The sequence below is a fragment of the Notamacropus eugenii genome, chromosome 2 (assembly GCF_028372415.1).
Source record: "Notamacropus eugenii isolate mMacEug1 chromosome 2, mMacEug1.pri_v2, whole genome shotgun sequence".
In the NCBI taxonomy this organism is placed as follows: Eukaryota; Metazoa; Chordata; class Mammalia; order Diprotodontia; family Macropodidae; genus Notamacropus; species Notamacropus eugenii.
In genome coordinates this window covers 67,669,118-67,691,504 of record NC_092873.1, presented here as the reverse complement: position 1 = coordinate 67,691,504, position 22,387 = coordinate 67,669,118, and the positions used below count along the sequence as shown (strand labels likewise).

At 51.1% G+C, this 22,387-nt stretch overlaps 2 protein-coding genes across 8 annotated transcripts in view; both read left to right on the top strand.

Moving 5' to 3' along the window:
* The window catches only part of USP40 (ubiquitin specific peptidase 40), a 58,645-nt gene extending 54,684 nt beyond the window's left edge, over nucleotides 1–3,961 (top strand). For 5 of the 6 annotated variants that reach the window (XM_072640719.1, XM_072640717.1, XM_072640718.1 and 2 more), the window contains exons 29-32: nucleotides 562–772; nucleotides 949–1,044; nucleotides 2,084–2,178; nucleotides 2,655–3,961. In XM_072640719.1, coding sequence (XP_072496820.1) covers nucleotides 562–772; nucleotides 949–1,044; nucleotides 2,084–2,178; nucleotides 2,655–2,778 — 526 coding nt within the window. In that variant the 3' untranslated portion in view covers nucleotides 2,779–3,961. The remainder of the gene's footprint in view (nucleotides 1–561; nucleotides 773–948; nucleotides 1,045–2,083; nucleotides 2,179–2,654) is intronic. The other variant, XM_072640720.1, reaches the window with a different exon arrangement.
* Nucleotides 3,962–7,194: 3,233 nt separating this feature from the next.
* NDUFA10 (NADH:ubiquinone oxidoreductase subunit A10) overlaps nucleotides 7,195–22,387 on the top strand; it is a 49,433-nt gene continuing 34,240 nt past the window's right edge. The window contains exons 1-8 of one of the 2 annotated variants that reach the window (XM_072640723.1): nucleotides 7,195–7,500; nucleotides 9,374–9,542; nucleotides 9,872–10,087; nucleotides 10,932–11,018; nucleotides 12,908–13,029; nucleotides 14,350–14,429; nucleotides 16,644–16,698; nucleotides 18,572–18,657. In XM_072640723.1, the coding sequence (XP_072496824.1) occupies nucleotides 7,408–7,500; nucleotides 9,374–9,542; nucleotides 9,872–10,087; nucleotides 10,932–11,018; nucleotides 12,908–13,029; nucleotides 14,350–14,429; nucleotides 16,644–16,698; nucleotides 18,572–18,657 (908 nt within the window). In that variant the 5' untranslated portion in view covers nucleotides 7,195–7,407. The remainder of the gene's footprint in view (nucleotides 7,501–9,373; nucleotides 9,543–9,871; nucleotides 10,088–10,931; nucleotides 11,019–12,907; nucleotides 13,030–14,349; nucleotides 14,430–16,643; nucleotides 16,699–18,571; nucleotides 18,658–22,387) is intronic. The other variant, XM_072640724.1, reaches the window with a different exon arrangement.

Here is a 22,387-nt window from a genome sequence, read left to right as displayed (position 1 = left end):
GGCACTGTCCATGGTGGCCCCAGATGGAAGATTGGTGGTAAAAGGGACAAGGGCTGGAGGAGTCTGTGGGTGATCTGGGCCTGGGATTGGCGGTGCAGGAGCCAGGGAGAGGGGAGAGTATGAGGTCATGAGTGCCAGCAGTGAGCAAGTAGATGGGCCAGGCTATATTGGAACTGGGAAGGCTGGGCCTGCCCCAAGGTTAGGAGTCCAAGAATGAGTGGGCCTGGGGGCACCCCTCCCCCCCACTGGAGGAATTTTTAACTGGTCAAAGCAGGTGTTGTCAGGTGTGTTGGGGGAGGGTGGCCCTCCTGCTGGCTTGGACTCCCTTTGGCCCAGGTTCTGTACTGTGAAGTTGACCTCCATCTGTCTTCTTACTTGAGCCTCACTGCCACCCTGGGAGATGGTGGTTAGTATTATCCCCATTTAGCAGAAAAGAAAACTGAGGTGAGGAGCTAAGGCAGGCCCCCCCTTTGAGTTTAGTGTTTGGTCCCTGGCCCAGTGGTCCTGTTTGTCATTCTCGAATCAGCTTTAAAAATGACCTCTGCTCTCCTTCTCTTGCAGCCCCAAGGACATGCTGCTGAGAATCCAGATGGGTATCCCTGGGGAGAGGGCCTACTACCCCACTGTGGACTTTGTGTGGGACACTGAGAATGAGTGCACAGCGTCGTCCCTGCGGCAAGCTGTGGCTGCCCACTATGGCCTCCCTGTAGACAGCATTGAGATTGCCAAGTACTTTCCTGAGAAGTTTGAGTGGATGCCCGTCTCTAGCTGGGTAATGCCTGGGGAGGGGAGCACACTGATGCACTCCTCCTCTGCAGGGACTGCCTTGTGTCATCTTAGCGGCCAGGCTATAGAGTGGGGCCTTTGGCGGCCCAGGAGAGGGTGAGAAGAGTCCTCCAGTGGGCCCCCGCTCACTTCACCAATTCAGCCGGCCTTCCTTGTTAATAGGACCAGCAGGTGTCCAAGAGGAAAAAGAAGAAAAAGCAGGAGAACTTGCAGATTGCACCTTATTACCTGAAAGATGGAGATGTCATTGGTGTGAAGGTGAACACACACTGATTCATTGGTTCTGGGAGGAAAAAGGCACCTTGTCACCCCCATTTTATTTCTAGCACATAGCCCAAGTATTGTCCAAGTTGACCCTTGCTCATGACCAGGTCTGAAAAGAGGAGTGGGTCCAGGATTCCTACAGGCTTGGCCACAAGGGAGGGCCAGGCTGGGTGGGGCCAGAGAGGGCAGGAGGGCTGCTCTTTGAGTCAGGAAGACTCGGATTCTAGTCCTGACTTTGGGCCCTGGACAAGGTCCCCACCTCTGAGATTGAGCTTTCTCCCAAGAACTTCTGCAGCAAGGAATAGATCAATAAGGTGTGACAATCAGAGAAGGAGAGAGGGTGGTCGGGCATGCCTGAGGCCGCTACCTGCTAGAGGGGCCACAATGAGGGAGGGAGCCCTAGAGTGGCAGTGACTGGTGAGGATCTGAGGACTTGGTGCTCTGGTTGGTCCAGCCAGTTTGACTGCCATGCTACCCTCCGAAGGACAGAACTGGAAAGAACTGAGCTCATCCCTGATACCAGGGGCAGATGCTTTCAGGCTCTGTAGGACCAAAGACTTTTTTTCATGTTGGTACTAAAGACTATTCCCTGTTAATTTTTCATATTATCTAATTTCCATACGGGACCGCTAGGGTCACCATAGTGCTCAGAGCCCTGGGCAGTCAGGAACTCTTAGCTTCTAGAGTTCAAATCCAGCCTCAGACACTTCCTAGCTCTGTGACCCTGGGCATGTCACTTAACTGTGTGCCTCAGTTTCCTATGTTTGTCAAATGAGCTGGAGAAGGAAAGGGCAAACCCTTCCAGTATCTCTGCCCAGAAAACCCCACATGGAGTCATGGAAAGTCTGACATGACTGAAGGTAACTGTCTTTAGAATGGAGCTTGTTCAGATTTTGGGATTCTTCTAATTAAAGTAATTATTCTTTCTACACTTCCATCCTCTCCTGCTGGTACTTCTTCCCCTAGACAGGGCCATTCACGCCAACCAGGCTCTACCGGAAGGTAATAAACTATTCATTACTTTGATCCACAGAACCTCCTGGTGGATAACAACAGAGACTTCAGTACCCCAAGAGATGATATTGGAAGAGAGAATCAGACCAAACTCTTTGGGGGAAGGAGGAGAAGGTAATAGGGCTCAGCCTGGGGGCACTCCTGGCCCCTTGGCTTGGAGCCAGATGTCCATGGAGATTCCTGCACAATGCTGTATGTGGTGGGGAAGGGAAGTTTCATTGTAGTGACTATTTGGGGATCAAGTGGTGCAGTGCTGGCATTTCTGGAATATCATTTGCAGGGTAGACATCCTACTTGAGAGGGATTGTCAAGGAGGCATCAGAATTCTTCACTTTTAGTTCCCTGTAATGATCATAATGAGGCTTAATTAAACTCAGTTTTTATAAACTTCTCCCAGATCATGGCAAGACAAGCCCTTTAAAAACTGAGGGAAGGGAAGTGTGTGCAGTGAGGTTGGGGGGTGCAGCTAAGGCCCTGGAGGTCTTCAGAGGGAGCCAGGTGGGTGCTAGGGGCAGCAGGATCTTGGGCAGATGCCTCTGGGAGCCACATGGGCATCAGTGTCTAAGAGGTGGTCTGTGTCTTTGTCTCAGGCGCCAAGCTGTCCAGCTACAGACCAGTGTCCACGTGGAGAGCAGTGAAACTGAAGTACACATGCCAGAAAAGCCGCACAGACCAGAAGCTGGACTTTCCATCAATGTGGGCGTTTTCAGATAGTAGCAGAGCAGGGCTTTGCAAGAGGCCAGCTGTGAGCCACCCAGTCACTGACCCACTGACTGACCACCATGATTCAGTGTTAGGTGCAAGTAGGAGGGAGGGAGGGCAAGCTTGTGAGTAGGGGCCCAGGAGGCATAGCAGGAAGAATGGCTGGGGACACCTACCCTGTGTTCATCCACCCAGGGCTACTCACTGAGTCAGCTCAGGGAAAGAAATGATCATCCATTCAGGGAAACCAGTGAGACTGCTTTTTCCCTCTGAGGAGAGGACTGGCTGACCAGGAAGTTGGCCAGCAGTGTAGACAGACCCAAGCCCCTGAAGCTTCTCTTGTTCACCAGTGGTGAGATCCTTCTCTGCCTTAGGTGAGGTAAATGCACTTTATCAGTAATGACCCACTGTATGCAAATATACTATTTTATGACATTCTCTTTAAGGGTATGAGGTGAGCATCCAGCCTGGGATGGAGACCTCACTGTTATTAGAGACCCCTGTAACACACTTAGCTTTGGAGAGAGAGAGTTTGAGATGTTGGCGTTCTCAACTTCCAAAGTGAAGACTGGAAGTTAATACACACCTGTCACCTGATCGATCTATCAATGGATTGGTCTTTAACTCCCTCTTCTCCTTGGCTACTTAGTCCTGTTCCCAGAGTCTCTGCAGACTTTTTGGGATACTCCCTTAAGATGGATTCCAGCGCAGAGTATAGTAGCAGCAGCAGCCCTGATCAATTGCTGCCAAACACTGATTTTTTTCTGTACTTTATACTGTCTGTTGGTCTGTTTTTCCAATAACATTTCTTTTACACATTAAATGGTTTCCTTTTGAATTTAGTGTAATCCTTTATCTTAGAGTCATGATACTGTAGTCAGTGATGTATAAAAAAATAGAGTAAGACAGGAGTCATCACTTGGAGAATAAGCTGGATCGTTTTCTGGCTCCTGGAAGTCAAAAACTGATGCCACCAGTGTTCCACAGTGCGGCTTTCCACGTAGTGATCTGTGGGTCTCGGTCTCTCTGGTTGTCCTCCATTCTTGCCCTTTTGCAAAGTTCAATTAAGCCTCTTGTTTGGTTGGTTCATTTGGATCATATTCTCAGTTAGTAGTAGTTTGGTGTTCAGTCTACTTGGCTGAGTTTTGACATTCTTTTCTGGTGAAGAGTGGGAAATAAAGAATGTATGAAATAAGCCTGTTGTTTTCGTGGTATTGCAAAGACTGCTGGTAGCTATGGATAAAGTAAACGGTCATTTAAACCACAAGGTGTAGACCCTTTCCTGGGATGATGCTGATGGGACGATTCCAAGGGGATGTTATCCCTGATGTCCATGACACTTGTAAAACCACTGGCATGGCATGGCGGCAAGATTCTTACAAGCAAAACCATGGAATTCTGAGCCTGGTCTGCTCCATAAATATCTTTTAGGGCTTCCTTTTGGGGAGGGTCTAAAGAGTAAAAAATAAGACATGGGAATGATGTGTGTGACTAAGGGGAAGCAATGCTGATCAGTTAGCAGCAGAGGAATCATAGATGGGTCCCTTGTTAAAAAGCACATCTTATCCTATACGGAACTGGAGAGGAGCCCCCTCCCTTCCCTGCCTGCCCATCCTGCAACCCCATGAAAAGCAAGATTGCCCATCCTTTGTGAACTCTGGCTGGCATGGTAATACAGGCCCTCTTTACACGCAGTGATTGCTTAGTAAGAGGTTGGGTCTACGTGTGATCCCTTGACTGGAAAGATGAAGGATGTGCAGCATGCATTCTGGAAGGCTCTGGGGTTGGAAGTAAATGCTGGGATTTTCTAACTAGGGAATGACGTTTAGGAGTTTTCCTTTTTGCTGTCTTTATGTCTGGTGCCATGTTATAACTTTCTCCTGAACTGCCCTCTGAGTCTCCCTTCTGTGACATGATCTGCTGATGAGAAGCCACAGATCTTGCTGCCTTTTTTTCCCTCTGTGTGCCAAGTTTGGTATTCAGGATGTGCCTTTAAAGTGTAAGGTCACAATTGCTGCTCTGACTCATTGGAGCTGGTTTTCTTTTGGGGCAGTGAGTGGTATGTCATGGCTGACTTTCCTTTTCTGAAAAGTCATCATGGGAGAGTCAAAAAATTGCTGCTTTTCAAGGGGAAATAGACCACTAAAATTTGTGGCCTTGGTGTTCCAATGATCCATTTGCTGGAGCAAAGGAAGCTTTGTGATCCTTCTCTCCCACCCCAAACCCCTACCCCCCAAATGTATTTTGGCAACTAAATAAAAATGACTTACTTGAAGAAATGTTGTATCTGTATTTTTTGGTGGAAGTTCAGAAGGGCTGGGCTTTGGCTGGAAAAGGGGTCCAGGCCTGGGAATCCCAGGGAGGAGCAGACTCTGCAGGCTTCCCATCACCTCCACTGGCCAAGGCCCCTTGTTTACATCATACATCTTCCCAAGGAGACTGGCGGAAAGCCAACCAACACAGCATGCTTGAGGGCAGCTGCTGTGAATATATTTAGGGTTGAATCATACAGTATAATGAGCACTTCATTCCAAACCAAACTGTACTCAAGAAACTATAGCATTCACAATATCACAACATAACTTGTTACCAGAGTGGCCACGTGGCCTTAAACAAACATATCCTTCAGTATATAGTGTAGCCCTCGGTAGGTAACATGGCACACTGCATATGTCATTGCACTCAGTATATCCCCAAATGCTTGTTTATACAATCGGGGAATCCAGACCAGGGTTTTACTTAACAGCACTTCCCAAGGCGGGGTAGTAGAGAATACAGCACACTCCCCTCAATCAAAATTGGCGGGGTGTCCTCTCCATGCTGCCGTTGTGGTTGCTGCAGGCTCCCCACCTGACACTCTCAGGTGCTCTCATGCACTGCTCCAGCCCCCTGATTCCAAGCCCTGAGGGGCAGCTGGGTGACAAAGCCAACAGGGTGGGTCCCTGAGGGGGGTTCCCAAACCATCCCAGGGGGGCGTGGCAGGAAAGCATTCTCACTGCTCCTGCCTCCATCTCCCCTCCAGGCTGAGTCCTGAGCTCCGTGGCGCCTCCTACGGAGGCTGACCACTCTGGCTCCTGCCTGGGTCCACACGTTGGCAGGTCTCTGCTCCTGCTCCATGTGTCACTGCTCACTCCAAGCTCTCCCGGTGCCTGCCTGGGTCCAGACACAGCATGCTCCAGGGCCAGTCCTCCTCCAGCGAGGTGATTTGCTGCTGCTGCTGCTTCTCTCAATCTCATTTTCTTTATCTCCATCTTCTCTCTTCATGCTTCTCTTTCTTCGCACGTTTTTTCTTCTTGTTCATCCTCTCAGCGCTCCCTGGTGATAATTTTTCTTGGCACAGAAGGTAAGAGAGCCCAGGTGCATAGTGCTGAAACTTGGCACCTCATTGGCTTAGTTCCCAGAGGTACAAAAGCCCACGTGCCTCAGCACCTAATGCAACCAGGGTTCAAAGTAGATCAATCCTTCAGAAGTTTGCAATTTAGCACAATCCCACCTGGCTTGTAGCTACAGCTGGTTCCTGAGCTCTGACCAAACTCGCATCTGTTTTGGAGGAAGCTGCTGTCCCAGCTTTTCCATCCTTCCTGGGGCCTGGAGAACCATAGTCTTCAGCAGCTCTGATGCGGAGGGTGGCCTTAAGCCTGCCGCTTCTCTCCAGCTCTCTGTGCCTTTCCAGGAAAGCCGAGGAAGCCAGTCAACCGTGGCTTTGTGCTGGGGGTTGGCAGGCCTGGGCATCCTAGGATGAGGCAGGCTACTTGTGAGGGTATTGACTGTTCTCCAATCCTTGGTGGGGTCAGTCAGCTCACTCCCTCCAGGCTGCCCCTTCTCCTGTGCCCTAGCGACTCCTCCTGAACTTTGGGTGATCTATCCGTGCCCTCCCCTTCTCCCTCCCTTCCTGGTTAGTCCTCACTGAAGCCTGCAGTGCCCTGAGGTGTGCACCACGAGAGGTCAGGTAGAGAGTCCCTGGCACATAGCGCTTAACAAAGGTGCCCTTGGCACTGGGCACAACTGGGGATGCTGACATAGTGGGACTGGCATTTCAGTAAGATGCCATCATTAGAGATGACTGGCATGTATGAGGTGAGAAGGCAGGTACAGGTAAATTACGGGGGAAAAGGACGGTAAGGTGTTTGGGGGTGGCAGGCTCAGCCCTCCCCACCAAAGCTCAGGCTATTGGGGACCTTTCCTGCCCTGCTCTGCCCAGCCCAGATCCCTGAATAAGGTAGGGGGCACAGGATGGGCAAAGCCAGAGTGCATGGCATGGGGAAGGGTCGGGAGCAACGCGGGGTGACCCCAAACCAGCACCCAGGAATTGGGACGGCTGTCAGGGGAGCAGCGTTCCCCTCCCCTGCTCTCAGCCCCTCCCCTCCCCTCCCCTGCTCTTAGCCTTTCCCCTCCCCTGCTCTCAGCCCCTCCCCTCCCCTGCTCTTAGCCCCTCCCCTCCCCTGCTCTTAGCCCCTCCCTTTCCCTGCTCTCAGCCCCGCCTCTCTCTTCCCCTACTCTCAGCCCCGCCCCTCCTTCACTTCGTGCTCCGCCTCTGGCGGCGCTTTCTTACGTCACTTCCGGGCGACAGCGGAAGGCACGGTGCTCTGGGACAGCAGAGGCCGCTTCCCGGACAAGTCTCCCTTGGGCAGTGAGGACGCGATGGCTGCTGTTCTCCTGAGGCCCCGCGCGGCCTGGGCCGTGTCCCTGTCTGTGTCGGCGCGCGGGCTCGGGGCCGTGGGCGCCCCACACGCGGTGAGTGGGCGGGTGCGGCCGGGCCCCTGGTGACCTTGGGCCCCCGCTCAGTTGCTCCGGGGCGGCGGAGGACGGGAGCCTGTGTCAGGGCCTTGGGACACTCGGGGTGGGGGGGGCTCCGATGTGCGCAGCGGAGGACCAAGGTCCCCCGGGAAGGGGCAGGGAGCACAGCCGCGGGGGGGGGGGGGGGGCTCCCCGCTCCCCCGGGCTCCGAGAACTGCGGAGCAGAGTCTGCGGTCCGGTCCGAACCCAGTAAGTGTCGCCGTGGTCTCTGCGCGTTCGAGGCCCGAGGACGGGAACGGGAACACCACTAGCGTTCTGCACACCAGGGGAGGGGTGACAAGAGGCGTTTTAGAAGAGAGGTTTTTAGGACAAAAAGTTACAAACATTGGCCTCGGCCCCGCCTCCCTAACCTCGGCCCGGGCCCCGGCCCCCTGCTCAGGACAGGCTGCTGACCTCCGCCCCGGACCCCGTCTTCTGGCCTCGGCCCCGGCCCCCTGCCCAGGACAGGCTGCTGACCTCCGCCCCGGACCCCCTCTCCTGGCCTCGGCCCCGGCCCCCTGCCCAGGACAGGCTGCTGACCTCCGCCCCGGACCCCCTCTCCTGGCCTCGGCCCCGCCCCCTGGGCCCGGCCCCCTGCCCAGGACAGGCTGCTGACCTCCGCCCCGGACCCCCTCTCCTGGCCTCGGCCCCGGCCCCCTGCCCAGGACAGGCTGCTGACCTCCGCCCCGGACCCCCTCTCCTGGCCTCGGCCCCGCCCCCTGGGCCCGGCCCCCTGCCCAGGACAGGCTGCTGACCTCCGCCCCGGACCCCCTCTCCTGGCCTCGGCCCCGGCCCCCTGCCCAGGACAGGCTGCTGACCTCCGCCCCGGACCCCCTCTCCTGGCCTCGGCCCCGCCCCCTGGGCCCGGCCCCCTGCCCAGGACAGGCTGCTGACCTCCGCCCCGGACCCCCTCTCCTGGCCTCGGCCCCGCCCCCCTGGGCCCGGCCCCCTGCCCAGGACAGGCTGCTGACCTCCGCCCCGGACCCCCTCTCCGGGTCTTTGCTTGCCCGTCGCTGTGCCCTTGGGATGCCCCCCTCCCCACCCTCCAGACCACCTCCGGCTCCCTTCAGCACTCCCCCCGGGGACAGCGCCTTTCCGCTGCGTCGGATTCTCGGGGCCCCTTGGGGTGTTTCCTTGGCAGAGATGAAAGAATGGTCTGCTATTTCCTTCTCCGTCTTACAGATGAGGAAACTGAGGCCGGCAGGCTGAAGTGACTGGGCCGGGGTCACCCAGCTGGGAAGGGTTTGAGGCCAGATTGGGACCTAGGTCCTCCTGCCCCCAGGCCGGGAGCTCTGTGCACTGGGGTGCCGCTGAGGCTGAGTGGCGGTCTGCTTTCTAGGTCTTCCATGCTTTCTCCTCAGGATTAGCACGCATCAGAGGGAATGTTCTCATGTTTTCTTCCTGTCTCTGGTGCTTAGCACGATTCCCGACACATAGTCAGTCTTAATATGTATTTGGTGATTGATTGGCCAGCTGAATTCTGATCCATGTTTGAGACCAGCTCCAGTGCCAGTTCCTCCACTGAGTCAGTAAGACTGTTTTCTCTCAGACCTCCCAAAGCATTTTCTTTTAATACCTCAAATCTACTTTTCATGAAGCGATGTGTAATATAATTAAGGTTATGTACAAGCGCACACACATACATGCATCGGCCAGTTCTCTCTCCATAGAGTATAAAACCTCTGTGAAGGTAGGGGGTGTTCCCTTGTAGTGCCGTGTGTGTAGCAGGATCTTAATAAATGTTGATTTGAAATGGGATAAGCAGAGCTGAGGAATTCGAGATTCCTTCCTGAGTATTTACCTTTTTATCATTGGATGTTGTTTTTTTCAGGCAGGAATTCATACAGGTTTGCAACACAAGCGCCGCTATGGGCCCTTGTCTTACATACTTGGCGAGAGAACCACAAAGAGATTCACTGAGAAAAGCAAAGTGATAACCGTGGATGGCAACATACGTTCTGGAAAAAGCGAGCTCGCCAAACATTTAGCAGAAAAGCTAGGTATGACCTCATTTGTCTTCTAGAAAGAATCGTCCTGATTCTTTCTATGGATGAGCGAATTCCCAAGATTTACTCGTCTCTGGACCAAGCTGCTCCCCTCGCTATCCCAGCACTCAGAATTGATTCTTTGCATCGTGTATCTGCTGTGGGGTCTGCGGGGAGACCCTTCACTGCTGAACTCAGAGTGTACCAAGTCTCATTGCCAAGAGTGTTTGTGATAAATTCACAAGACACTTCAAAATTATGTTTCTTCTAAGTGAACAATATGTACGTGTAACTTTGCCCAGACAATGATATTCCAAGTGTGACTTTATTTCTTCCATCCCCAGGTTTGAAGCACTTTCCTGAAGTCGACATACATTACTCAGAGAAAAACTCAGGCGATGGCACAATCTTGAGTCCAGAGCTGGGCGGCAATTGCAGCTTGGAGAAGTTTTATGACAATCCCAGGAGTAATGATGGCAATGCTTACCGCCTGCAATCCTGGCTCTACGCTAACCGCCTTCTGCAGTATTCTGATGCCTTGGAACACCTGCTGAACACAGGTCAGGGAGCCCCAGGGAATCTGCTAATGAGCTCACAGAGGAACATAGACAAGGCCGGAGGAGAGGGTTCCAGGGGGATAGACCTGCTATGGGAGGCAGGAGTCCAGAGGTGTAGACCCACTATGGAAGGCAAGGTTCCAGAGGCATAGACCTGCTCCAGAAGGCAGGAGGGGAGAATTCCAGAGGTATAGATCCACTACAGAAGGCACTGGGAAGATGTCCTGCGTGGGTGGGGCCTCTGTTTGATAGGCTAGGAGGGAAGTCCTTGGGATCCTGGGAGGCATCCTGCTTCTTTTTTTCTGGAAGGGCACTTTGTTTTGTGAATTCACTCCTCCCTTTGCGTCAGGCTTTCCCCCCAGAGGGGAGCTCCATGCTGTTGGTGGCCATGGTACCCCTCCCATGATGACAGAGCTGGCTAGTTATTGGTGACAGTCACCCCTACTTAGATGTGGTCAGTGCTGGAGTTAGGGAGAAGGTCATTCTTTTAGACCCATGGTAGTGACAGAGAAGCTCTGTGGCTTAAGGGATGGTCCAGGCTGACTTGGGTGACCCTGGGTCTTGCAGAGAAGGTGCTGAGCTGCGCTAGGGGAGGCATTTCTTCCTCTGGCGGAATTGTCAAGTACTTCTTGTGTATGTAGTGTTTTGGGGCTGAGGGAGGTTGGGTTAGGGTAAGAGTCATGGCTGCCGTTTTACAGACTGAGAAGCTGAAGTGTCAGGGCCAGGATTCACAGCCCCTTCTCTGGACTCCTAAGAGTCTGGAGACGTCCTGCTGGGGAGGCTGGGGACCCTCGCTGGCTGTCCTTGGTCACTGACCCTAACAGTGCCACTCTCTTTGTGATGACAGGACAGGGCGTAGTTCTGGAGCGCTCAATCTTCAGCGATTTTGTGTTCATGGAAGCCATGTTCAAGCAAGGTTTCATCCGAAAACAGTGTAAGTTGGCACCATCCTCAGAAAGCTTCCTCATCCCTACAGCCATGGAGGCATGTTTGCAGCAGTCATCACAGGAGGACCAGGCATGCTGAATGCTTTCACTTCTTGGCTGTCTCCGAGCCCTCCTCAGTTTTTTGGCTCCTGTTTCTTTCTTGTTGCCAATAGCGTCCCAGTTTCTGGGATGTTTTTAGTCAAAGACTGTCATTTGACAGTGTTTGAACCCTGGGCCCTGAGAAGGGAGTGCTCACACTTCACAGCCCCACGACATCAGGGACCCCTGGGCTAGAGCCTCATACTCTCATGTTCACATTGAATGTCTGGCCCAGTCCCAGCAGGAATCAGAGAAATGGGAAGGGCCATTTGGTTCAGGCACATATGGGGTCTGACCCACTTTGGGAGTTTTGTTCTTATTTCCTTTGTGAGGAGGGAAAAAGGGCAGAACTGGGGGAGCTTCGGGGTTGGAGGAGGCCAGGCTCTGAGTTGGGGCCTGGAGCAGGCTGGCAAAGTCCAAAGAGCTGCGTTGGGCTGTCTGGGCCTGCAGAGAGCCCCTCCCCACCTTGTCACACACTCTCTCCCCAGGGTCCTTTCTGCCTTCCAGGCCCAAAGTTCTGCCATCTGCCTCTGGACCCTGCCTGCACTGCCACCCCTGTCTTCACTCCCCTAGTGCGCTGGCAGCTGGCAGGGCAGCAGGGACCTGCCATTCTTGTATTTGTAGAAAGGGCTTGAGAGTTTTCTTTTCCTTCTCTTGGTCCCTACCTCACAAGAGTGGCTCATCATGTTGGGATTAGGCTGGTCGCTGTGTTGCTCCCACTTCATTGCCTCCTACATGAGGCAATGTCCTAGATCTAGAAAAGGGTCTTCTTGTCGTGTTTGAAGGTCCAGCTCCTCTGACTGGGGAAGGCTTTTTTCTGGGATTGTCACAGGACACAGAATGAAGAGAGGTGCCCGCCACCTTTCTATGACAGTGCTATAGCTGATGTTTCTCTAGCCAGGACTGGGAAACCTACAGCCTCAAAGCCATGTGTGGCCCCCTAGGTCCTCAAGTGTGGCCCTTTGACTGAATCCAGACCAGTTCTGTAAAACTTGGACTCAGTCAAAAGCCACACCTGAGGACCTAGATGACTTTGAGGCCACAGGTTCCCCACCCCTGACCTAGCCCTGGAAAACTTGATAAGCCCTCTGCAGCCTTGTAACAACCCTGTGAAATCGGGTCATCACCTTTTTGCACATGAGAACCTGAACCTTCGAGTCATAGAAATCAGAAGCAGCTGTTCCTGATTCCACAGCCAGCCCTCTCTTCCTGGGTCAGGCCTCTTGGTGGGATTTTACAGCCAGATGTGCCTTAGAGATACTAACAAGTGTGACCATCTCATTTTACAGATGAAGAGACTGAGACCCAAAGAGATCAAACGATTTGCCTTGGCCTCTTCCCAGAATTCTGCCTCCTGTGGGCCATGGCAGACAGGTTGTGAGCCAGAGCTCTAGAGTTAGGGGTACCTTTATGTGAATTAAAAAACCAGAATAGAAACACAAAATGTTAGATTCCAAGGCATATGTTTGAGCACTTGTTGTAGAGCATCCCTAAGTTATTCAGGTGAGCCTAAGCTCCTCTTTAAGAAAGCTTTAGTTCTTTGGGTGACTGTATGTTTGCTTGACCAAAAGCATGCATCCACTGAAGTCTGCAAACCATTGAGGAAATTTGATCAGAGAGGGCGTGACTTACATGTCCTTTGTCTGTAGAATATGGCAAGGTGATGACTGATCATGTCATCCTTTGCCAATTCTGTGTGTCCTCAGCCTCGTGTGCTAGCTGTGGAAGGATTAGGAAAATGGAGAGCCAAGTCACAGCCTTCTCTTTCTCTCAGGTTGACTTTTTTCCCTTTGCCCAGGCGTGGAGCACTACAACGAGATCAAACGTCTCACAGCCCCACAGTATTTGCCGCCTCACTTGGTTATATACGTTGATGTGCCTGTTCCTGAGATCCTGAAGAATATTCAGGAGAAAGGAAATGTAAGCCAACCTTTTACTGACTTCACTTTGCTGCTGTTTCTATGTCCATGACCATGCAGAAATCATTTAGCAGCATTGTGTTCTTTTATGCACATTCTTGCACACTTTTGAGAAGTGCCCACTTGGCACAGGGGGACTGCAGAAACACCCACTGGCATTGAGGGTAGGGGATCCCTCCAGGGGGGAGGCACTGGGAGTTGTCTTAATGACATTGAGGAGCTTATGGTGCTGTGTGGACTTTTAGCTTATTTCACTGCTGTCCCTTAGGGCTTAGTAACTTGAAATTGAGTAGGTGGGTGGTCCCTCATCCTTTTATTTCTAAGGAATTCCAGGATATTAGATTTAAGAGAATCAACAGAGATCTTCTAGTCCAGTCCTCTCATTTTGGCTCAAAGGACTGAGGCCCAGAGGGATTAAACTGCGAGACATCTTGCAGTCACGTGGAGAGCTAGGAGGGACAGTTACAGGGTCATCATTTTAGCTTTCTCCCTTCCCCTTCATCCTCCTACACTGGGTTCTATGTTCTGGTCTGTGAGGTGGCCGAGAATCTGTAGCCTTTCTGTTCTGTTGGAATGCAGACTGAATTCTGGGAAGGTCTCTCTGGGCCTCAGGGGAGCTCTGATGCAAAGGTGACATCCGTCTTTTGGGCTCCATGTTCCTTCTGTCCACTTGCTGTGGCAGAGATGGACTCTGGATTGGCCCTAAAGGCAGGCCCCTTGTAAGGTTACCACATCACTTAGTGGCTGGGAACTAAGTGGGCTTCTCTGCTCCACTTTATAGTCCTTTTCTTCATCTGTTCTGTGGTTTCCCAACATACCACCACCTTCTAGTTGGCAATAGAAAACAAGCTCCCACTTATACAATGGTCCTCTGGGGAGACTTGGCCCACTTTATATGACCATTCCCAGGAAACTCCTACCCATATTTGTATTTGTGGGTCAGTGAGAAGGCCCACCCAGCATGTGCCTAGTGGTCGTGGCTCATCCTGCTGGGAGGGATCCTTCAGTGGCCCTTTAAGTGTGATGCTGAGAGGTGGCAGGGCTGGTGCTCAGGAGGGTGCGGGGTGGGGCTAGGTTGGTTCTCTGGTTCCTTCCTGCTCTAATAGACTGATTCCAAGCAGCTTAGCAAATGACTGAGGACAAAGCCATTAATCCAGAGTTCACATTCCTTGCAACTTCTCCCTGTGCTCCATGAGATACTTCTTTGTAAATGGGACAGCAGCAACAGATCACCTAGTGTATCTGGGCAAAGAGTGGATGGACAAATAGCCAATGGATCAGCTTTCCTGCTTCATCCACTGTCTCACTTTTGTTTTTTTAGGCCCATGAAAAGAAGATCACCACCACCTACCTACAGGACATTGAAAATGCCTACAAGAAGACCTTCCTTCCAGAAATGAGGTCAGTTGAGCAGCTTGCTCACCTACCTGCCCTCCTGCCCACCTGCTCTGGATAGCACCTCATCTCTTATTTAAGCCAGCCTTGCAGATGGATGCCCCTGAGCCCTTGCCCTCTCATAGGCCGGCTTTTTCCCAAGAAACCTACTGTCTGTTGGCCTGAATGACCCTGGGGCCATTTACATTTTAAATTGACCAGTTTGACAGTTGCACTGGTTTCTTTTGGGCTGAAGGTGTGAGCCAGCGCTAGTTGGCTTGACATTTGAAGCGCAGACATTTGGGTTGCTTTGCTGGTGTTCTTGGACATTTTAGTAAGCTTTAGCTAAGTTCTGGGGTGGAGCTGCAAAGGTGGATTTTCTGTAAGCTCCACTGTGGGTCAGGGGTGCCCTTGGGGCCTAGAGGACCCTCACGTCCCATCCAACTCATGGCTTTCCCAAGAAAGGTTACAACTGATGCTCTTCTGGGTGCCAGTGCAACTCCACATTCATGCAATAGGTTGTGGCCATGATGTGTATGGTAATTACTGGCAGTGTGTGATGCCCAAGAGGGTTATTGTTAAAAAGGCATGGGTTAGGGCTTTCCAGCATGGGCACCAGACCTATGGAGGGAAGTGCAGGCAGGATTGAGGGAATATGGCTAGAAAGGGAGGGATGGAGGAAATGAGTGGAATTAGGGAGTACCTGGCTCTGTCTCCAAGGGCTGGAGCCTGTTCCCAGTGTATAGGTCATCTGAATTATTAATCATATGATTAACAATTTGGAACTCAAATGTGTTTGGAACTCGGAATCTTCCTCCCAAAATGGGTGTCCTGGTAGTGCCTTCAAGAGCCAGCCCAAACTCTGGGTGTATGTTTGCTTCCAAAGCTGTCATCCGTAGCACTGTTAGTGCAGCAGCCACAATTCTACAAATGTATCTTTTTCTCATGAAAGCAGTAATTCTAATTTGAAGAGGTATGCCTAGGTAGATGTACAAGATTTTGTGGGCATTCTGAGCAGGGGTTCTGGGCCCCTGGAAGGGCCTTTGAGGTAGAAGATGCTGCCTATGTGTTGAAAGAGTTAAAAATGTGTCTCATATCTGCTGCTTTCTGTTTCTTAGCTTTAATTAAGATCATTTTCAGGGTTTGGGGGTTTAAACCTGGGATTTCATGAGCCTAGGGAGGTTCTGATGTGGAAGTCTCTGCTACTGCAGGTCCTTGGGTCTGAGACCTAGAGCAGGACGAACTGATTGATCCCCACATTTTACAATTAAGGAAATTGAAACCCAGAGAGAGAAAGTGTAGAGGGGACCTGTCCAAGGTCTCACCCTAGGGAGCAAGCATTAGAATGGAGTCCATCAGCTGTCTTCTGTAATTTTTGGTCTGGACAGTGGGCTAGAGCTGCTCTCCCCAGTGTGGTTGCTGGGATCTTAAGGGCTCTGGGATTAGTGAGTGGGAGGTGGGAGGATGAGGTCCCTTAGCCTTCCTGATGTGATGAGCTGTCCTCTCCTGGGACACATCTGTACTGCCCTTCCGTGCTGATGGTGCAGCCCTTTCTCCCCTCCTTCTGACCCAGAATTAGAGAGGAGGTGGTGCATGGACCAGACCCAGCAGTGGAGGGGGACTCCTAGGTCATGAACTGGGTGCTTCTTTCGGCAGGAATAGTGGTGTGATGAGGAAAGATAGATCTGAGGAAAGGTGATGAGTTCTGTTTGGACCTGACAAGTTTGAGGTGTCTATGGCATACGTAGGTCGGAATGTGAGATTGGAGTTCAGTGGGGAGATGAAGGCCAGATGCAGGCCACACATTTAGGGTTATCTGCATGGAGATGATAGCAGAGTCCATGGGTGCTGATGCGCATCAGGGGAGGAGAGCAGAGGACTGGGTCCAGGACAGCGCTGTGCTGCAGCCCATGCCCAGATGAGGGATCTTTGGACGAACCTCAGGAAGGAGTGAGTGTCCAGGGGAGAGTCTAGTTGCTTGGCAGGAGGACAGGCAGGAAAACCTGAGGACCAAGAGAAGGTCCTTAAGCTTAGACACATAGTAAAGGAGGTGGGAGAGGAGAGAGCTCACTGGCAGAGGGTCCAGGCGGTTTTCCTGTTTGCCAGCTGGGGACTTGCGTTCTGGGCCTGGCACTGGGCTCACTCCTGAATCAGAGGAGAAGTTGCATATCATCAGTGTTTTTGTGGGAGATTGGAAAGGGTTTGAATTGAACTGAATTTGTCTGATTTTTTTTTTCACAGTAAAAATTGTGAGATTTTACAATATACAGCAAAGGAAGCAAAGGATGTGGACAAGGTAAGGGTTAAAATAGATGGAGAAGTTTTTGCTTTCAGTCATCCTTGAAAACTTTTAATTTTGACTTTTGTGATTGAGTTCTGGGTTCACCTTTTAAATACTTGAATATCAGATAATTCTATTTCTTCATCTGCAGCATGTGGCTACTCTAAATAGTGCCTCCCTCACAGAGTGCTTGGGAGGACCAGCACATATAGAAGCATACTCTCTCTTTCTACTCTTGCCCCTGCTGCCCCTCCTCTTCCAGATCAGGCTCATCACCTCTAAACTCCCCACCTTGAGGCTGACTCAAACCTGGACTGATCCTGCCTCCCTCAGTCTCTTCTGCCCTCTGAACTCCTCCCAGAACCTTCCTCTGTAGAGGTTGGAAGCTGATCTTTGGTCCACTCTGCTCCCTTAGATTGTATGCTCTTTGAAGGTAGAGACTGACTTCCTTTTTATTGGATTGGCTTGGATTGGATGATTCCAAACCTGAGTCCCACTTGTAAATGGCCTGGCCCAGATCAGACTCTCAATCAGTGCCCTAGACCATGTGATTACCAGAATTATCAGTGTCATTGAAGAGAATTCATAGTTCATTTAGGCACTGTTGCTTTGTTTTTATTAAAAAGTAATTGGGAAATCCACTTACTGCTAGTTGGTGCCTTTATGGAAGGACTAAGCCTGAGTATGGTTGGGGTGGAGCTAAGGTCGGCACACTGGGGTAGAGACCAGAGACACTGTCACATCCCTCTTCTTGAAAGCTCTGGGGAGTGTGATGCTCCTCCAGTTAGGCGAGGAGATACGAGTGGTCATTGGTCATGCTCCAGAGAAGACTAAGTTATTGGTGATCTCTAAGGTCTCAGTTTTAGGAGAGAAGTGTGGACAGATGCCAGATCACAAGGGACGAGAGAGCTGATGCAGAAGGAGCCCTGTAGAAGGTATCTGACTTCTTCCAGAGGTGTGGCACCGAAAGTGAGAAGACAGAGACCTGAGTGTGTTTGTGGGGGATAGAAAATAGAGAAATCCATTTGCTGGAGGCAGGAGAGGCAGGAGTGAGAGTGAGGTTTTGTCCTAATCTTTGACTAGATGTAAGTAGGACAGAGTGGATGCAGATTAGAGGCCTTGGGATGACCCTCATTTTCTTAGGGAAATAGGCTATCACAGGGATGGGTGAAGCATTTAGTAAGCACTTACTGTATGCAGAGCACTAGAAATCCAGGATAGTCCCAGCTCTGTCAGATGGAAAGGTCGTTAGGGTGCAGGGGCAAAGCAGATGGTCAGGCCTCTTCTTTCATGTCATTTCCACTGGAAAAATGATAGCAGTTTCTGATGTCGAACCATTTGACAGTGCCAGGGGCTTTGGTGACAGGAATTTTCTGGGACTTCAGTAACTACAGGAGCTATTGCCCGGCCTCAACTGGAGGATGCTGAGGGTACCAGGCTTGAAGCCTGGCTTCTCCTAGGGATGTGGGGCCCAAGAGGAGATTGAGGTTAAGGATGTGGCAGGTGTCTGACTTGTCTGCCCTGGAGCACTTGGCTGGTCCCCTCACCAGAGGTGCTCCCCTGGATCATCTGCTCTTAGGGAGAAGATTGTGGGCATAAGAAATGAGGGAAGGATTTGGACCTTCATCATTAATCAGGTGAAGATGTACCTGTGTCAACAGAACTATTAGCTACTCAGCTCCTTCTGTCAGACTGATGAACAATGGTACTCTCTGGGATACAGGAAACTCCCTTTCTGGTGGTTTCTGGATGGTTCCTTCCCTCCTCAATGAGCCCCTCCTTTGATCTGGTAGGTGTGACTGGCCTAGGGCCTTGTCCTTAATAGGCTCTTAATACTTATTTGTTGAGTTGAACCCAGTTTAACATGTGATGTTATTTTCTCTTTTAGGTTTTGGAAGATATTGACTATGTCAAGTTTGATAAGGGCCCTTGGCTGGAGCAAAATGACCGTTCTCTCCACCACTTGAGGATGCTGTGAGTCTATTCTTGTGCTTGGGGGAGTGGCCAGTTAGCTCAGCACCCTTTAGAGGGCATGCAGTCAGGTGTGTACCCCAGCCACAGCACCTGAAAGATTCCTGTGGTGTGGGAAGGCGGTAATTCGAGATAACTTTACCAAAGCCCGAGGTAAAGTTTGTTTGAAGTTTTTCCATTGCCTAGTGTGACATTTTGGTTCTGGGCTGCTCCTTTATTTACCTGGTGTTTCTACGGTAAACATTTTACAAATTGATAAATGTTCCAACCTGCTGTTTAATCCATGTGGTCAGAGTGGCCCTCTGGAAATCTGCTGTAGCTCCTATGAGATGGCATGTGGCCTGTGGCCAGATGATGGAACAGAGACCAGGACCTTGAACCCCCTCAGGGTTCTCCAGTCCCAATCCAAGTCAGCCTTGAAGCTGGGGCACCTTTGTTCCTCAGATCTGTGAAGCCATAATGTCACTGTCACTGTCGGTGGCCCCGTGTGATGGCTGTTGGACAAAGGCAGAGGTCATTATGGTCTCATACCTGCTTCCTGGTGAAGCTGGTTGGGGTCTAGGGAGCAGGTGCAGAAAAGGTTGTGGTGACGGATCCTGCGCAGGTGCACATAGAGGCTGTTGGGAGTGAACTGAGGGGCTCTTTCCCTCAGTGAAATTGGTAAGGATTGGGGGGGGCCTCTCCCACTCGTCCACACTTAATGGAGATCAGGCTGATCTGAGGAAATGAAAGCAGCCTTTAATAGAGTTGTATTTTGCAACAATTCTTATCATCTTTGGGATCAAACTGGTTTTTTTTCAGTGCTCTGTCCTGTTCTAGTGACCTGGGGTAACCAGGGCAAATTGACAAGGGGCTGCTTTACATACATGTCATTTTACATACATTGCTTGTCAGATAAGCAGCTAAAATTTAAACATCAGCCTGGGAGGATCAAGGCAGAGGCCTTCTCTCTTTCCATGTCCCTCAGGAAGGGGCCTTTAATTGGGAAAACAAGGACCTGGGATGTGTAACGCCTCCTGGTCCTTGGGCTCCAGGATATGCTTATGTTTTGGAAGAATCTGAAAGAACTGAGGGCTGAGAAGCAAGGAGAGGTACGTGTGGTGGATGAGAAGTGGGAAACCCAGGCTCTGTCCTCCTTGCCAGTTCTTGGTGGCTCCAGGGCCACCATGGGGATCTCCTTTCTTCTGAATGCTATGGGTGTAACCTTGACCAAATCTTTCCTGTCCTTGGGTTTCCCACACTCAGATGGAGAGAAGAGGGCCTTGGACGAGGTGGCTTATGTGAGTGAAGCTCCTTCCACCTCCAGAGAGAAGAGGACCCCAAAAGGGGCATCATTAGGTTAATCATAGAAAACTCTGAGGAAGAAAGGCGAGGAGCTTCACCACTGTGACCTGGACTCTTGACCAGGCAGTCTGTTGAGATCTGAGGACAAGGGCTTTATGTATATAATCGGTTTTGAATTATCCAGAGGAGGAGGAATTGATCAGTGAGAGGGACAGTATTCACACAGAAGGATCTTACATAGGAAATATGGCAGCACAGGCTCAATCCACAGAGTCTCAGTTGGGAGTCCCTGACTGGAAATGCATCAGATGGTCTTCGAATGTATATGGGGAAAGAAAACCAAGCAAGAAGGTCATGCCATGAAGTCTTGCCCTGTCAGACTTGAGAAAAACTTGGAAGTGATCATTGTTGAAGCCTGAGCTGTGACCGACAAAAAATAGAAAGAAAATAAATTAATGTCACAGAGTAAATATCTTAGAAATGGAATGAAATTATGCAGAAGGTGAACATTTGCTAAACTTTGTTCTCTAGTGGTTAAATGAAGCATCATTGATTGGAAGTGGTGTTGTGAACCAGCAGTAAATTAAAAGCCACTGGTTAGGCCTCTTCCACATGCTTCATGCTGTATTTGGTGCTAGGGATACTGGGACATGAAGGAAGCTGGCCTTCTCTTTAAGGATATTACACCAAGGCAGTTGTAGGGAGCCCTGGAGGACAAGGAGGTGTGCAGGCATTGTGTTCCAAGCATGGCAGACAGGATGGGAAATGTTGGGCAAATGCGGAGGCTACTTTAGCCAACCATGGCCTGCCTGCATGGGAGCCTGCCAAACAGAAGCACCAGGTCACCATTGGGGTTTCCAGACCAGGGGGATGGTGAGGTATTTGTGCTTTAGGAGTATGGACTGGGGGCGGGGGAGAAAACTTGAAGAGAAGGGGATGTTGGGTGTTCCCTTTTCCAAACTCACCCAAGTTCTTTCTCAGATGAAGGGGAGCAGCAAAGTGTCTGGAGGAGGCTTTTCTGTCCTCCTGACCTCATTCAGCTCTCCCATAGGTCTCTTCACAGGTGCTTTGCCTGAAGAGATCTCTGAATGGCAGCTTCCTGCCTCCCTACTCTCAAGGTTCTTTAAACATTTGCCTTTGCCCTCCCAAGTCACTGAGCATCTGCATGTCAGCCATGTCTTCTGTCAGAAAGAAGCTGCCTCAACTAAGGGGTGATACTGCTCTTAGCAGACAGAGTTCAGCCATCTGCCTCCTGGACTCTGAAATAGTTCCTCCATCTAGAGAGCCAGCCCTTTTCCCTCTTCTTTTGGGCATCCTGTGGACAGTCTGTCCCTGCAGATCAGCTGCCCCAGGTGGTCTGGGGTGCTGCCCTTCTCTGGTTCCACTGGCTTGCTACTTCACAACTTCTCTTAGACATTTGCCCCCTTCTTCCCTCCTACAGCCACACCCTGGACTCTGGCCCACCCCCTTCTCACCAGAGCCACCTCCTCCTCTTCTCAAAGCATGGGCCTGACCCTGCGCAAACTCCAGGGGCTCCCTGTTACTAAGCTGTTCTCTTTGACTTTTGAGGTCCTTCACAACGGGCCCCTTTCTCACATCTCACCATGTTGTTTGTTCTCCTGTCCAGCCACATGGACCTTTCTTCTGTTCTCTTAACACAGCCTCTGTCCCATGTCTGCAGTCTTCCCCTTGTCACCTCTTTGCGTTCATGCTTGACCTCCTTCAGTACTGACCTGTGAGTGTTCTTCCTTTAACTTCCTGACCTTGCCATCTTTGCCCATCTGTCCTCCTGTCTGAGGCCAAAGCCTTCTCATTGCCCAGGCCAGGCCCTGGTACTCATGCCCATGGGCCTGTCCTTTTACCCCTCCAGATGTACTCACAGCAAACCAAATGTAAACCCTGGGGTCCCCCAGGCCTCTAGTTGCTCCTTTCACTGGCAGGCTCCTAGAAAGAGTCTTTTCTTTGCCTTCACCTGATCCTTCACACTTCACTTTGTAAGTTCTTTGTCATCTGGTTTCTTCACTGACCTGAAACTGTTCTCTCTGGGGTTCCTGAAAATCTTAGGATTTTTTTTACTATCACTGTCATGATGCTTCATTTCCCTAAATGCATCCTTCCAGCCATTTCCTCATTTTAAAAAAGGAAAAATAGCTAAATCCCCCACTTTTTAGCAAAACTGACCAAGCCAGTGAAAGGGCTGGTATCCTAGGCAGGCTCTCAGGCCATGGTCCCTCCTCTGCCCAGCAGGCCTTGGAGCTGCATCTGGCCCCGATCCTTTCATACCTTTCATTTCCATGGTTGTGGCTGCTGTCCACCCTGTCACTTCTGTGGTTCCACTATTATGGCTGTAGAAATGTGCTGCCCCGCTGTGGACATCTGCATTTTCTACTGGGCTTTGCCACTAAAGGAGTGCAGCTGTGCAGAGTTGGGATCTGCCCTCCTTGGTGTC